The sequence below is a fragment of the Pteropus vampyrus genome, unplaced genomic scaffold (genome assembly GCF_000151845.1).
Source record: "Pteropus vampyrus isolate Shadow unplaced genomic scaffold, Pvam_2.0 Scaffold400, whole genome shotgun sequence".
NCBI lineage: Eukaryota > Metazoa > Chordata > Mammalia > Chiroptera > Pteropodidae > Pteropus > Pteropus vampyrus.
Window position 1 is genome coordinate 846,539 of NW_011889181.1, and position 16,536 is coordinate 863,074.

At 39.0% G+C, this 16,536-nt stretch overlaps 1 protein-coding gene across 3 annotated transcripts in view; it reads right to left on the minus strand.

Annotated features, from left to right (window-relative positions):
• RAI14 (retinoic acid induced 14) overlaps positions 1-16,536 on the minus strand; it is a 137,709-nt gene that overhangs the window by 26,685 nt on the left and 94,488 nt on the right. For all 3 annotated transcript variants that reach the window (XM_011380713.2, XM_023523680.1, XM_023523679.1), the window contains one exon: positions 10,805-10,893. In XM_011380713.2, the coding sequence (XP_011379015.1) occupies positions 10,805-10,893 (89 nt within the window). The remainder of the gene's footprint in view (positions 1-10,804; positions 10,894-16,536) is intronic.

Below are 16,536 nucleotides of genomic sequence, written 5' to 3' on the forward strand. Positions count from 1 at the left end.
GATTGTTATTGAGCGTAAGGCCTCAATTTCTTATCTCTAAAGTTCAGTGTGACCAAAGCGGGGAGAACGCAGAGCATCCTGCCCACTGGATAATATTCACGGTCCCCTGTGACTGCCATTCTCTTGGGGTATGATTAAGCTCTGGGCTGGAAGCTTGTGGTGGACTCAGTATGCAGCTTGGAAGTTCGGCTTGCAGCTGCCAGTACACACACCAAATGTCCTTCATCCACTCACACCACACTGTGACTACCACGGGCCCAGGGACCCAATAAAGGCAGCGGGGAACACACCTAACACCCACACACTTCCATCCCTACCTTTGATCTCTCATTTCTCCCTCCTTTAAGTGTACACCAGGCCCTGAATGAAAATGACATCGAATTCTCAGATATTCAAATGTTTTATGTAGAAGGAAAAGAGTTATAACCACACACTATTAAAGTAGCATTTCTTTGCATTTCCTTTGTAGGACATGACCCCAGCATGCGGCTCTCTCATGTGTCTGTGGACAGATGACTTTAGGAAATCCTAATGCTACACCCGACTCCACTAATGGGCCTGAGGACATCTGCGGAGGAGGTGCTCAGGAGCAGCCCTGGTTGGTATAGGAACAGCGGACTCCCACCCCTGGGCCTTCTCAGATTGCTCTCTGCCTAGCCTGGATTCCCTCCCTCTGGGATAACCACCCAGCTTGCTCTCATGCCTCCCTCCAATGCCACTGAACCACTGTCTTTGGAAAGAGGCCTTTCGTGACCTCCTCATTTAAAATTCCAGTTCCTACCCAGTCCTTTCTATCCCCACTCCCTGCTTCATTTCTTTGTTATTCGTGGCACTGAACATTTTCTAACACTTCCTTCCCATCCACTCCATTTTCCTCTCTGCACAGACACACATACTTATGAAGTTAACTGTTTTTTCCCTACTAGGGATTTTTTGTCTTATTTCCTACTGCATCCCTAATGCCTATGACAATGCTGGCACACAGTAGGCTCTCAGGACATACTTGTCAATTTGAATTGGAAGGTATGCTCATTACAAATATCTGGGGAGGGGGCTGGAGAGAGGAAACCAAAGTTACACTGCCAGCCAACCCAATACAACTAGTAAACGGAAATCCTGCGTTTCCCAAGCTATTTGACTAAGATACCCACCTGTAAACAACCAGTGCTTTGGAACACGCTCAAAGCACGATTTCTCCACTTCAATGCTATTGACGTTTTAAGCTGTAGAGAGTTGTCCTGTGCATTGTAGGATGTTAAGCAATCTCTCTGCCTCTACCTACCAGATGTCCGGTTGGGACAATTAGAAATATCGCCAGATATTGCCAAATATCCCTGGGGCGGGTGGCAGAATCGCCCCCAGTTGAGAACCAGTGACTTAGAGGAATAATTTATTTTATTTATTTTATATATTGGTCCAGTCTCCAAATACCATTTCTCCTTTCTGAATTAGTCATCACTTTGGAACACTGATCAGAAATCCACTAATTATTAGAGATTCATAGGTCTAAAAAACACCATATTTAAAAACTAGAAGGTTTAGCACCACTGTAAGCTGCACAAAAACATGTGTAAAGTCAAAAGATCAGATTCCTTCTTTTCTGAGATCAGCTGTACTGAGAAGTTTTCAGGGTATGTGGAGGGAAAATTGTTTAGTGGGGGTGGGCACTGAGAGGCAGGAATCCCTCCATCCCCTTCCAAACAGATGAGGATGAGGAAGATCAGGAAATGAGACCCTTAAAAGCAGGAAAATAAAGTTCTTTCCTTCCCCTCTTCCTTTTACTGAATGAGCCCGCCCCCTTCCAGGATGTATAACGCCCAATAGTGTGAGCTCAGCCACATTATGCAGTAAATAGGCTTTGGTGGGCTAGCCTGGCTCCCAATCATCATTTGTACCAGTGTTTCTAAGGGCACGCCCATTCTGAGTTTTAAACAAATGGCTTACAGATGAACTTTTGGAACCCATCCTGATTGTAAGCAGAAGACTGTTTATGCCATGTACACATGCATTAGCTTTTGTCTATGCTGTGGACAAAAGCTTGTCTACGTAAATAGCACCCACTGTGAAAAGGCATGGTTCCTCAAAGACAGGACGGTAGGGAGGTTTAAACAACATCATTATAAAATAAACAATAGGCTTTCATTTCACTCCAAGTGTTCTAATCATACCTGAAAGTAATGGTGGTATTTCTAGAGAAACAAAATTCTTGTATTCCTTGGCCCTGTGATATGTTTTCCTAACCAGGAGCACTAAACTATTTTTCACTTAAATAGTCTCAAAATCTGAATAATATATCATTCCCTGGACTATATTAACACTGAAGTGCGATGCCGCTCACTGTGAGCATTAAAACAAAATTCTCTTTCCAAATGCAAAATTTTCTGGAGAGAATATATTATGTTAGTGACAGAACTACCTAGTCTCGCTGTAACGAGACAGTGCAAACGTCTGACCCCCATTCAGCCGTGGATCTGTCTGGAATATCAGGAAGCAATTTCCCCACAGACAAATAACAGGGCAATCCTAACTCAAGTGCATTACAGCTGAACTTGGCCTGTAAGTAGAAAGATTGGTGTTATTTAAAGGCAAGATTTGTGGGCTATTACAGGTGGTTTAAGAGCCTTATGATTGAAAGACAGTCTTAAGAAGAATGGCTCAGCCATTCTAGCCATGGAACACTTTTCCCCAAATTACTTCAGACAATAAAAATGTATTCAGTTCTTTAAGATCACTGGAGAAAACACAGAAGAATTAACTAACGTAATACAGGAATTACTGGTGGGCCTAAGAACATAATATTAAAGGGCGTGTGAAAAAAATTTTAAACCAATGAAATCACAGGATACAGAGATAGGGCTAACACATATTAAAAAGCCACAGTTTAAGAAATGATAGCTTCAGATCATAATATAGAAACATTTAGAAAAATTAAAAAAAATTAAATGATACTCAACTAGATAAGATTTAAAATGTCTTCTTAAAAACAGGAGTTTCAGAATGCTGAATATATTTAAACAATAAAAGTATAATTTATTTGGTTCTTATTTATAATTTTAAATATATTTAAACTTTATTCTTAGAAAATCTCATCTTTACATCAAATTTTTATGACTGAACCACAAGCCCCTTCACCTTGCTTTATTCCCAGGAGAAATATTAATAGAGTATAAAAGATTTATTTATAATAACCAGTCTTATTATTGAATAATTATCCCTTAGACTTCCCAGGATAGATATACATAGTGGACATGACCCCAGCATGCGGCTCTCTCATGTGTCTGTGGACAGATGACTTTAGGAAATCCTAATGCTACACCCGACTCCACTAATGGGCCTGAGGACATCTGCGGAGGAGGTGCTCAGGAGCAGCCCTGGTTGGTATAGGAACAGCGGACTCCCACCCCTGGGCCTTCTCAGATTGCTCTCTGCCTAGCCTGGATTCCCTCCCTCTGGGATAACCACCCAGCTTGCTCTCATGCCTCCCTCCAATGCCACTGAACCACTGTCTTTGGAAAGAGGCCTTTCGTGACCTCCTCATTTAAAATTCCAGTTCCTACCCAGTCCTTTCTATCCCCACTCCCTGCTTCATTTCTTTGTTATTCGTGGCACTGAACATTTTCTAACACTTCCTTCCCATCCACTCCATTTTCCTCTCTGCACAGACACACATATTTATGAAGTTAACTGTTCTTTCCCTACTAGGGATTTTTTGTCTTATTTCCTACTGCATCCCTAATGCCTATGACAATGCTGGCACACAGTAGGCTCTCAGGACATACTTGTCAATTTGAATTGGAAGGTATGCTCATTACAAATATCTGGGGAGGGGGCTAGAGAGAGGAAACCAAAGTTACACTGCCAGCCAACCCAATACAACTAGTAAACGGAAATCCTGCGTTTCCCAAGCTATTTGACTAAGATACCCACCTGTAAACAACCAGTGCTTTGGAACACGCTCAAAGCACAATTTCTCCACTTCAATGCTATTGACATTTTAAGCTGTAGAGAGTTGTCCTGTGCATTGTAGGATGTTAAGCAATCTCTCTGCCTCTACCTACCAGATGTCCGGTTGGGACAATTAGAAATATCGCCAGATATTGCCAAATATCCCTGGGGCGGGTGGCAGAATCGCCCCCAGTTGAGAACCAGTGACTTAGAGGAATAATTTATTTTATTTATTTTATATATTGGTCCAGTCTCCAAATACCATTTCTCCTTTCTGAATTAGTCATCACTTTGGAACACTGATCAGAAATCCACTAATTATTAGAGAATCATAGGTCTAAAAAACACCATATTTAAAAACTAGAAGGTTTAGCACCACTGTAAGCTGCACAAAAACATGTAAAGTCAAAAGATCAGATTCCTTCTTTTCTGAGATCAGCTGTACTGAGAAGTTTTCAGGGTATGTGGAGGGAAAATTGTTTAGTGGGGGTGGGCACTGAGAGGCAGGAATCCCTCCATCCCCTTCCAAACAGATGAGGATGAGGAAGATCAGGAAATGAGACCCTTAAAAGCAGGAAAATAAAGTTCTTTCCTTCCCCTCTTCCTTTTACTGAATGAGCCCGCCCCCTTCCAGGATGTATAACGCCCAATAGTGTGAGCTCAGCCACATTATGCAGTAAATAGGCTTTGGTGGGCTAGCCTGGCTCCCAATCATCATTTGTACCAGTGTTTCTAAGGGCACGCCCATTCTGAGTTTTAAACAAATGGCTTACAGATGAACTTTTGGAACCCATCCTGATTGTAAGCAGAAGACTGTTTATGCCATGTACACATGCATTAGCTTTTGTCTATGCTGTGGACAAAAGCTTGTCTACGTAAATAGCACCCACTGTGAAAAGGCATGGTTCCTCAAAGACAGGACGGTAGGGAGGTTTAAACAACATCATTATAAAATAAACAATAGGCTTTCATTTCACTCCAAGTGTTCTAATCATACCTGAAAGTAATGGTGGTATTTCTAGAGAAACAAAATTCTTGTATTCCTTGGCCCTGTGATATGTTTTCCTAACCAGGAGCACTAAACTATTTTTCACTTAAATAGTCTCAAAATCTGAATAATATATCATTCCCTGGACTATATTAACACTGAAGTGCGATGCCGCTCACTGTGAGCATTAAAACAAAATTCTCTTTCCAAATGCAAAATTTTCTGGAGAGAATATATTATGTTAGTGACAGAACTACCTAGTCTCGCTGTAACGAGACAGTGCAAACGTCTGACCCCCATTCAGCCGTGGATCTGTCTGGAATATCAGGAAGCAATTTCCCCACAGACAAATAACAGGGCAATCCTAACTCAAGTGCATTACAGCTGAACTTGGCCTGTAAGTAGAAAGATTGGTGTTATTTAAAGGCAAGATTTGTGGGCTATTACAGGTGGTTTAAGAGCCTTATGATTGAAAGACGGTCTTAAGAAGAATGGTTCAGCCATTCTAGCCATGGAACACTTTTCCCCAAATTACTTCAGACAATAAAAATGTATTCAGTTCTTTAAGATCACTGGAGAAAACACAGAAGAATTAACTAACGTAATACAGGAATTACTGGTGGGCCTAAGAACATAATATTAAAGGGCGTGTGAAAAAAATTTTAAACCAATGAAATCACAGGATACAGAGATAGGGCTAACACATATTAAAAAGCCACAGTTTAAGAAATGATAGCTTCAGATCATAATATAGAAACATTTAGAAAAATTAAAAAAAATTAAATGATACTCAACTAGATAAGATTTAAAATGTCTTCTTAAAAACAGGAGTTTCAGAATGCTGAATATATTTAAACAATAAAAGTATAATTTATTTGGTTCTTATTTATAATTTTAAATATATTTAAACTTTATTCTTAGAAAATCTCATCTTTACATCAAATTTTTATGACTGAACCACAAGCCCCTTCACCTTGCTTTATTCCCAGGAGAAATATTAATAGAGTATAAAAGATTTATTTATAATAACCAGTCTTATTATTGAATAATTATCCCTTAGACTTCCCAGGATAGATATACATAGTGTTTTATACAGAATCAAAAGATACTTTTTTGCGTCTGTATTATCTGAAATAGTTCCATGGCCAGATTATGCTGATCTTTGTATATGGCTGACCCTACTGACCTCTCAGAAATGAGTAGATAGCAAGTAAAGCACCATAAATCATATAATCATTTTTGGTTTACCTTTATTCCAAATTAAAATATCAAATAAACTGGTTAAAATTTACAGTTAGTTACATTTTAAATGACCCATCCTCCAAAGTGCCTTAGTTTTAAGATGAATATTACCTTTTATATCTTCATATGATAACAAATTTGAGTGGGATTAGGGGCATGATGGAATAGAAAGCCACCCAAAAATTGAAACAAAATCTAAAGCAGCCTCTGGAGACCCTAGGGAAGACTAAGGGTTCTCAAATTTCCACGCTTCTGAGGGCTCTCTGCGATACATTTTCACACCTCACCTCTCACTCTGTTAAATTTCTCTTCTTCTATGAGAAAAGAAGTGTGCACACACACATACACACATGCAGAGTTTGATAAAGCAAATGGGGTAATGTTAACATTTAGAGAATCTGCTTAAAAGGTATATGGGAATTAATTCTTTCTACTATCTTTGTAACTTTTTTGTAAGTCTGGAATTATTTCAAAATTAAAGTTTAAATTTAAAAAGGTTTTATTATAAAAGTGAAGCGTGCAAAGGAATTAGAGAGAAAATTTAAAATATAGGAGCATGACAGAAACTGCATATCATCCTTCAATCTCTGTTCCTACCTCCTTCTACAGCAAAGCTATATTTTAACTGGACAAATGGCTGCCCAGAATTTCCCAGCTTCCCATAAAATCGGGTGTGGCTACAGATCACGCTTCCGTCCCCCCAAATCTGATTGTAGCCATTTGGGGGCTGTGTTTGCCTTTCCCCTTATTGCTACTGTGTTGCAGGCTCAGAGGTAGCCATCCTGGGCCATAGAACCGCAGTAACACCCTGGCTAGTGGAGCAACAGGAGTGCGGAGCAGAGCTGTCATACCCCTTTTGGACTTTCAAATGAGAGAGAGAAAATTCCATGTTGTTTATGCCACCCTGTCACAATGTGCCAAATATAGTCTGCTCAGCTAATAAAGGGAGTCTGAAAGCTAATGCTTCAGAGAAGCACTGATAACAAACAGAAGATGCTTTGGTCTTCCTTAATCTGTTAATGCTTCTGTTTAATCCCATCTCATACTCCAGGGTGTTGATGCAGGCATTTCCCACCTCCCTCCCCACCAAAAAGCCCAGGAGTCAATTTTGCTATTTGTCTGGCAGAAGTGTTTTCTAAAGAAACAGGCAGAAATGCCAGTTCTTACATCCGTGAAGAACAGGAGCAAACAAAGCAATGAAAGGTACTGGACAAATGACGTAGGTCCAGTTTGGAGATGGTGCAGTGAACTCAGGAACTGACTTTCCCAGCTGGCACTATGTGCCTGTGATGCTGTTTGGCAAACAGGCAATTAAGAAATGGGGGAAAATTCCCCAAACCAAAAATGTAGTCATGAACTTCTGCAAGCCTTTGGGTTTTCTTTTTCTGATTTGTACAATGAGAGCAGTTGGCTTGGTGATTCTCAAATACTCTTTTTTTTTTTTTTTTTTTTGTAAAGATGTGAAAACTTTTCAAAAGCCTCAGGTATAAAAGAGAATAAAGGTGACCTGGGTGAAGAAGCAATGGTCATAATGGGAACATCCCCTGTGTGCTGGGCACTGCTGAGATGCCCATGTGTGTCATCTCGTCTAAGCCTCAAAGGCCATCTAAAATGACCTGATTGTTGATGCTGTCTGGTAATTCTACACAAGGCCCTATTTTCTGACAGCGCTTTGCTCTTATGATTGTTTATAAAGCATCTATAAAAATTATCTGGTCAGACTTCTAAGCATTTCATGTGGAAGGATAGTTGTTTAAAAACAGATGCTAAAAACCTTTGCTCTACAACTTAAATCTAGTTAAAAAGTAGGGCATGTACCAATTTGGCAATCTATAGACTGTGTGGATAAAAAGAAGAAAAAAAAAAAGGTCATTGTAATATATTTTAAAAGCAGGCTTTTCCAGAAACTCTATGGGGCAGTACGGTGTATGGTAACAGATTTTTGTACCAGTTCTCAGCGGGTGTTGGGATTGAAGATGACTATATCTCAGTAATAATATGGCAATACTTAAAGCAGGCTTAATGAAAGGACAACTCCTATAAGAGCTGAGCCATTAATTCATCCCTTAGCTATCATAAAATGTTTTGGACTAATGATAATCACTAAGGCACAGTGACTAATGTCCTTGTCCTTCCCTTAGACTCTGATATGCTCTCTTGAGAGGGAGAGATGGGGGTAGTGATTAGCCAACAGGAAGGACATAGGCATGACATTTATCTTGTTTGTCGTGACAGAAAAAAGTTTGAGAAGTGTTATTCTAGATAACACAACAGACATTTCCATGTACATTTTTTGCACACAGCTTTTTCCTTCTTTTGTCCCAACATTCTCCTTGCATGCTTTCAAGAAATCATGAGAAGTTAGTGTCTCAGACCAAGCGAGACAATAAGCCAAGAACCAACGTGCTGAACTTGCTGCTAAACATGTTAGGTGAGAGGGAAGTGATGGGCAACTTTAAGACATTTTCCACTCATGGAATCTCTGGACAACGTGCTGGGGCCACAAAGTGCTGTGGATTCCACCAGTTTCAATTGGGGTTGACAAAAGTAGACTCTGGAAGTTCCTACTGACCAGAGAGGCATCCAGGATGGGTCTGCAGTCTTCCCTGCCGTGTTGCTTCTTGGAGGGCAATGTCACCTCATTTGGCAGGAAGTGTACACTGCACTGGGGTGTCCAGGTCTCACTGTCCAACCAGGCTTTTAAAAACTGAGTTAGAGCTCGGGTAGTAAATATAAACTCTACCTACATGGTGTTACATGGCCACAAAATACTATGCTTCTTAAGAGCTTTTAGTGCAGAAAATAATACTGGTGAAATATATATATATATTTTTAAAAGGCAGGATGTAGAGTTTATTATATAATGTCATCTCAGCTATGTAAAAATGTGCCAGGAAAAGTCTGGAAGGAAATATAGCAAAATAGTACAATTTGTTTCTTCTTTGTAGGAACAGAAGCACTGGTTATCTTCTTTATAATTGTCTATATTTCTTCAATTTTCTACAATGAGTACATAACAGAGAAACATATTTTCCTTATAATCAAAAGATAGGAAGAGAAGATGCTTGGTTATGATAGAAATAACTAGACTCCTGTCTAAAACCTATTTCTAAATATCAAATGCAGTAAAACAAAACTGTATCATAGCTCTAATTTATTCGCTTTAATTCTTTTAGACTATGATTTTCTTAGAGGACGCCCTGTCTACTTAAGAGGACATGCATCCCATCAAGAATACTTCGGCCAAGCACACTGCTCGAAGTGTATGTGGTAGGACTTTAAAAGTGTCAACGACAAACTTTAAAAACAAAACAACTGAGCTTGGAATTAGGGATGACTTTAATTAGTACAACATAAATTAGTATTTCCTCAAGGCAGTCACTTAACGAAACCATTCATTCTGTGGGTATTGCCAATTTTCAAAATATTTTTGGAGCTCTTTGTGGCGCTCCTCAGGAAAATCATTCTGTTACTTCAATCGCTCCCTATTTTTGACCAGAAATGGTTTTACCAGAGACACCTCATTTGCCTGACTTGACTTCAAGTGGTTCTTGGCCTATCCTTAAAAAAATAAATAAAGACTCCCAACCACTGAAGATATTTAATTTTTTTTAAAAAGTGCTACAGACTTTATGAAAACAATTCTGAAATACAAGGTTTCCAACCATGTTTTGAGTAATAATTCTCACAATATCTGACTGACCTATGTCCCACTCCACCCCACAGATAATTATTCTTAAGGGGCCATGGTTTTAGGGGTAAGAAAAAGGAATCCATTATGGATTAATGAAAAGCCTAGATATAGACTATAGAGTTAGACCATTTCCTATTCTAGTAAACACTAGCAAAAGCCAAAGATTTTCAAGTACAATAGAGAAACAAGAAGCTCCCATTAGTTGCTTTGATGCTTTGGCGTGGCCAGCAGGGGCAGAATCCCAGACTGGAGACCCCAGAGGCTCTTTCCACGTAGAACAATGTTCATAAAAGACAAGGCTCCACTACCTTTTCTCTCCGGTTGCTTTGTTCATCATTTGTCAACATCGGCTTCACAATGTAATCATTTAAGGGCTTTAAAAATAATACCAGTTGTCTGGCAATCTTCATACATTGGAATCTGAATCTCAGAGGGTAGAGCCTGGGTATATATGTGAGAGATGTGTGTGTGCTTTTTATTCCTTCTTTCCTCTCTTCCCTTCCTGCCTTTCAAGTTCCCAGGTGATTCGGATGCAGTGAGACACAGTAAGGGTGAGAACCAAGGGCATCTGGTCCAAATGAGGACCATGGCTTATCTCAGCTAGCTCACGAAATGAGCTTCTAAACGACTCACTTTATTCGTCACCTCATGCCATGATTCATAAAAACAAAAAGTAGGAAATATCGCTTGGTCCAATCATATAATTTTAGAAAAAATAATATTTTTAAATGAGGGATAAGATATATAGTCTCTAGTTGACTAACCACATATAATATGAAAACACTTACTTGTAAAGGCACAAATGATGAAACTGCATTAGAGCCTAGTCATTGGAGGTTTCATTTTTTTCTAATGTGCTTCTTTTCCACAATGAATCATCTTTGTGATACCTACTCTTGTTTGGCCTATTGACTTAAGAGATAAAGACCACATACCAGCAGCATCTTGGGCTGTCACATCCACGCCATGTGTAACCATGACCCTGAGACATTCCACGTGTCCTTTTGTAGCAGCAAGATGAAAACTGGAAAAGAAGTAAACACAATATCCTTAAGATTTCCACTCCTTAAAGTTCATCACCAACATTTTTCATCTCCTTAGGTACACTCACTTTCTCTCACTTGAGCTCCATAAGCACCCAGTTAGTAGGTAGCATGATCGACCTCATAATAACAATGAGGAAACAGGCTCAAAGTGGTCTGATAATTTGCTCATTGACACTTTTATTAAGTAATGGAGCAGGAGCTTGGCCTCAGGTCTTCCAACCCAAAGGCCAGGCTTGGAAAAAAGTAAAATTCAATTACATCCTTGTCTCTTCACAAAACAATGCTTAAAGAGTACCAACTAGATTCAATTCCTAAACAATAAGTATTTATCGACTTTTTTTGTTGCCTAGTGCTGTCACTAAAGCCAATATTTTTAAGAAAGACGCTATAAAGAGAAACTTATCTAAGTCAAATAATGGTCAAGCTTCCTGAACATTATCAATGTCAAATTCATTGTTGTGTTGTAGCTGAATAACGATCATCGTACACAACTTTTGTAGTGTGTGCCAAGCATCTTACTACCCACTTTAATGCATTATCTCTTTTCATTCACATCACAGCTTTTTGAGATAAAATGCTATTACTATATTCATAGATGGTACATGTATTCACACAGGTACAGACAACATTAACAAAAGCCACAATTAGGCTCCAGAACTTAGTGACACTTGGGGGGTACAAACCATGCTCAGCATGTTTGGACTTGCCATTAAAAGAACAGATAACATTCAAACACTACACCAATCATCCCTGCAGGTCTCAAGGGTGCAGGGCACAGTTCCACTGGGCATTTCCCAGAGGCTGAGAAACCTAAAACCCTTAGAAAGGTTTCTACGCCTTCCAGTCTCCTCCTGCCTCAGTTCTGTTTTAGGGAGCTGCCGTCTCAGGATACTTGCCATGCAGCACTTGAATGTCTGTGCCTCTGAATTAAGGCCCAAGCAATATTTTTTCATAGGTAGAATTGTCACTGGGGCCCAGGGTCACACCTAACTAGCAAATCCAAGAGGTAAACCGATTCAAACCCAAGTCAGCTTGGTCCTACACCTCTGCTCTGGAGAACTAGGCTGAGTAAAGGGGCACAGATCAACAAATAGAGATACTTCAGTTCCGGTTGCAATCAACCATAAGTTAACTATGTACTTTTGGGATGTCAGTTTAACCTGAGCCTAAATCTCCTGCACTGTAAAGTGTGGGGCTTGAATCAGGTGATACTGATGCTTCCCGTGGCTCTAATAGTCTATTATTTTAGCCTACCTGGCTGATGACACCAATTATTTCTGCATCTGTGCAGCCATTTATGTGTAATGTTTCTTTACAAAGTCCAGATCATTTCACATTGCAGTGAAACTTTGATCATATGGAATGACTTGGGAATGTGGTGACCTATTTAAATGGAATTCCTGATTAAACACAGCTTAACCAAAGAACCTCCCTAAAGGGCAATACAATTATACCTCTGTTTTTCATCATTGTTGGAGTAAGGCAATTTTACAATAAGCAAAGTTCACCTTTCAGCAGTGAATTGTTTAACTAGTTGATCTTGGTGGAAGATTTCTAAAATGTCCCCAACCTTAGTAACAGTATATGTTACATCATTTAATTCCTCATGAGGGCATGAAGTCACTGCTCAGAACCTCGACTGCTGAACTAGGCTAATAATCGAAATGTCCCAGATTATTAATCCCTATTTTTAATAAAATTTTCTTCTTTTCTTAATGTCTACATGTTTGCTTCTCAACTGTTCATTCTGCTATCTCTTATGACCAAGAGAGAAACCAAAGCTATCTGGACAAGAGGGCCGCCATATCCTACGCGATAAGTAAGAGTACCAGGATTAGTGATTAGCGTATGCCCATACACACACACACGTGTGCACACATATTTAATTGACATATAACACATGCAAAGAAAAATACACATATCATAATTGTATAGCCTGCTAAATTTTCACAAATGGAACATGCCCATTTTACCCTCATACTAATAAAAAAACAGTGTAACCAGGGATCAAAATGCCCTCTTGTTATCTACTGCTAGCACCCAGAACCTCTTCATGTGGCCCTTCTAGTTACCAACCACCCTCTCCATGTGATATTTATATTTTTTCCTACGCGAAGACTTCTCAGATTACTGCTGGACTGTACTCTATATAGGGTGGAGAAACCGCAGACACAGGTGACAACAAAGTGTTATTGTATGCCGTTTCTGTACATAAATGTAGTCTGATGAATGTGATGTGGTATTTTATGGGTTATTTGGGAGCTGTAGGGTTTCAAGATTATTATTTGGAAGGTCAATGGTGATTACAAGGAAGAAGGTGGACTCTATATCCAATCTTACCATAGAAACTTTCTTAGACATTGCTTTTTAAAATGAAATCCTTGTTATCAACCTAAATCAACCTCTCTTTGACAGCTGTAATGCATTTTATTGAGGGATCCAGTTAATTAAGATTTCATGGAGTATGCTTTAATTGTATGTGTGTGAGAGATTTTGTTTTGTCTTGCCTCTCTCATTAAAATTTGGGTCAGGAAATGACTTTTCCGTCTATTCTGGGAACTCTCCAACTATTCTCCTATAGAATATTGTGTCCTGCTGAGAAAATAGAATAATATTAGTCTTTTCCAAATTAATAATTTTTCTCCTTATATAGTTTAACCTAAAATTTCAGCAGTCACTGCTCTTATAGATAAACAAAGTACCAATAAATATAATTAGAAACAGGTTATGTAAGGACAGATAATCATGCTTGCAATTTTACATTGCTTACTTTAATACCGTACTTTTAGCTAGTAAAATCATTCTTAGTTGATGGCTGATGTGATGCAATTAAATACATCATTATTTCAAGGTGTTTGTCAAATAAGACTCTAAGTTCCAGCTGTTTGCTGTGTTCTCTTGTCACATAAAAGCTGCTGCTCTACTTTCTAAAACACACAGGCATGGGAATAAGCATGAAAAGCAGGAAAGGGAAGAGATAGTCATTTTAGCCAGAAGTTTCTGATTCATTTTTCCAGATAAACAAAGGAACTCCAATATGCATCATCATTCCTTCTCCCTGAGCGTGCATTTCTGGAAAATGGGAGGAAAACTAATAAACACGATATTTAGGTTTGCTCTTGGGGAATATTCACCAACGCCGTGCATTCTCTGTTTTGCCCTCCAGATCTGCTCTCTTTTATCTCCTGGGTCTGCGGCCCAGGAGGCAGACCTCTAATGAACTCCACCTGATCAGCTGCCTTGTTCTTCAATGGGAGACCCTTACAAGACACAAGAAGATAAAAGATTTCAGGCCATTATCCCCTTCACTATTTCCCTGGCAGGCCACATGTTGGCCGTGTGAGTCTTCTATGAAGCCCATGCTCTGTGGGCTAGCTCTCCCAAAGCTACAGCTGCAGCTCTCCCTGGTTTTGGTAACTGCCCTCTCCCCTGGCGCCTTCAGGCGGGAATAGATTCCCACTGTTACTACCCAGAGCTGCTTTCCCAACCTTGCTGATCGAATCTGGACAAGGGTTTGTAAATAGTTCCTTTCTTAAACTCCTATCAATTATCCTATTTGAAGGTGCTACCTATTTCCTGATGGGACCTTGAATGACACCAGCTTTGGGTGTTTTGTGTGAGACTATACATAGGATAAACTTTTAGGTTCCTGTGGATACTATTTGATTAACTATATATAAGTGCAAATTAAGGCTTTGAAAAAAATGTCTTAACCTCACCTATAACTGAATTGATTATTTAAGATATTTGGATATTTTGGCGAAAATGTGTTGATGGGAGAATGCGCCATATCACTTTAATTATATGGAATATGATAAGTGACTTCAAAAACATTTTCTGATAAAATGTTAGGCCAAAGTAGGAACTAGGTTAAAATGTTCAAAAAGACACCTCTTCAGGTGGAGAGGATGAGAAAAACAACAGACTTAAATGAGAGCCAGCACTTAGTCCAGAATGTCTCACTGTGCAAAAAATACCAATATTCAGATTTTAAAATGTGGATTTGGTCTTGAAAGAATAATCGACACTCCGTCCACAACACAAATGCGCATACACAGTTGTGTATGCTACGGCTGTGTTCTAAAATGAGGAAAGTCTTTGGGCATTTTCCATGGATTTAACAAGGGTTCTTCAAGAATGAATTGAAAGACAGTTTAGCAAAATCTTCCATATCGTATAATACATTGTATTCTCTCTCTCTCTCTCTGTCTCTCTCTATGTGTGTGTGTGTGTGTGTGTGTGTGTGTATGTATACACATACATACACACATATACATATATATTATTGTATATACTATATACTACTCTATATAATATATACTACACATACTACTCTATACTATATTCTATAAAAAATCTGCAGGCTAGTTTTAGAAAGAGAAAATATAAAATAAAATAAGTACAACTATCAAGACCATAGTAATTTTGGTATCTACTGATCACTCTGATTAACTCCTTAAAATATCCTATCTTTCATCTAATAATATATCATTGCCACTGAATTTTAGTCAGAAAATCATTGTACTGCCTAACTTGGGACATAGTATCTACAACCTGAATGAGTTTGCTAAATAAACTGCAATAAAAGAAAACCAAAATGGTCAGTGTAGTGATTTAGCTTTGTCTTATTTTTATGAAAGGTAGGCAAATGCAGAAGAAATATGCACAAATCAGACAATACAATGACTGTCGGCAACTTCCTAACAACCCATCCCCTTTATATTAGGGTAACACTCATACGTTCAATCTAGCATCTTACACTTGAACGGAAACCAACTACCAACAAAAAGAGCTGTGTCACCTTGTTAATCTTTCTGAGAGAGAAGGCTGCTGCAAGATAGAGCCCTGTCTTCTTTCTCTCTCACTGCCCATCTCTGTGCCTAAAAGAAGCTCGTAATCAGGAGTGAAGAAAATGCCATTTTACAGAAGGGCAAGGTGGGGAAATTACACTGTTGGAGTTTTGTGTGTATGTGTGTGTGTGTGCGTGTGTGTCTGTATTTAATTTGGATAGCCAGTCATTTTTAAGTTTTAACTTAAATAGTTCTATTATTCTTTAAGATATTTAATATATTCAGACAATCTTGTCTTTCTTCCTAATACCCAAGATTTTGAAAAACTCGACAAGACTTCCAACATTTTAGCTTTATTAAAGCTTGGAGAAAGGACAAACATGTCAGACAAGAAAGTGTAACAAGAAGCGTGAAGTCGAGGAGGTAACACATGTCATCTTTAAGGGCTCAGACTGACTGGGTTTGAAGGTGTACTCTGTCACTTATTAGTGTGTGACCTTGGACAAGAGCTCTCTGCATTTCAGTTTCTACATCTGTAAAATGGGCTGTGAGGGATAAATGAATTATATGTCAAAACTCTGAGCAAAATGTCAAGCATGTAGTAAACACTCAAAAATGCCACTGATCATCATAGTCTCACAAACACAAGGCAAAGAACAGAGTCTGGGACATGTTGGACTTTGTCTCAGTGTTCTAGCGGAAGTTGAATCAGAATCATCACTGCTTAAGAAATGAAGAAGGAAGGAAGGAAGGAAAAAAAGAGGGAGGGAGGGATGAAGGAAGGAAGGAAGGAAGGAAGGAAGGAAGGAAGGAAGGAAGGAAGGAAGGAAG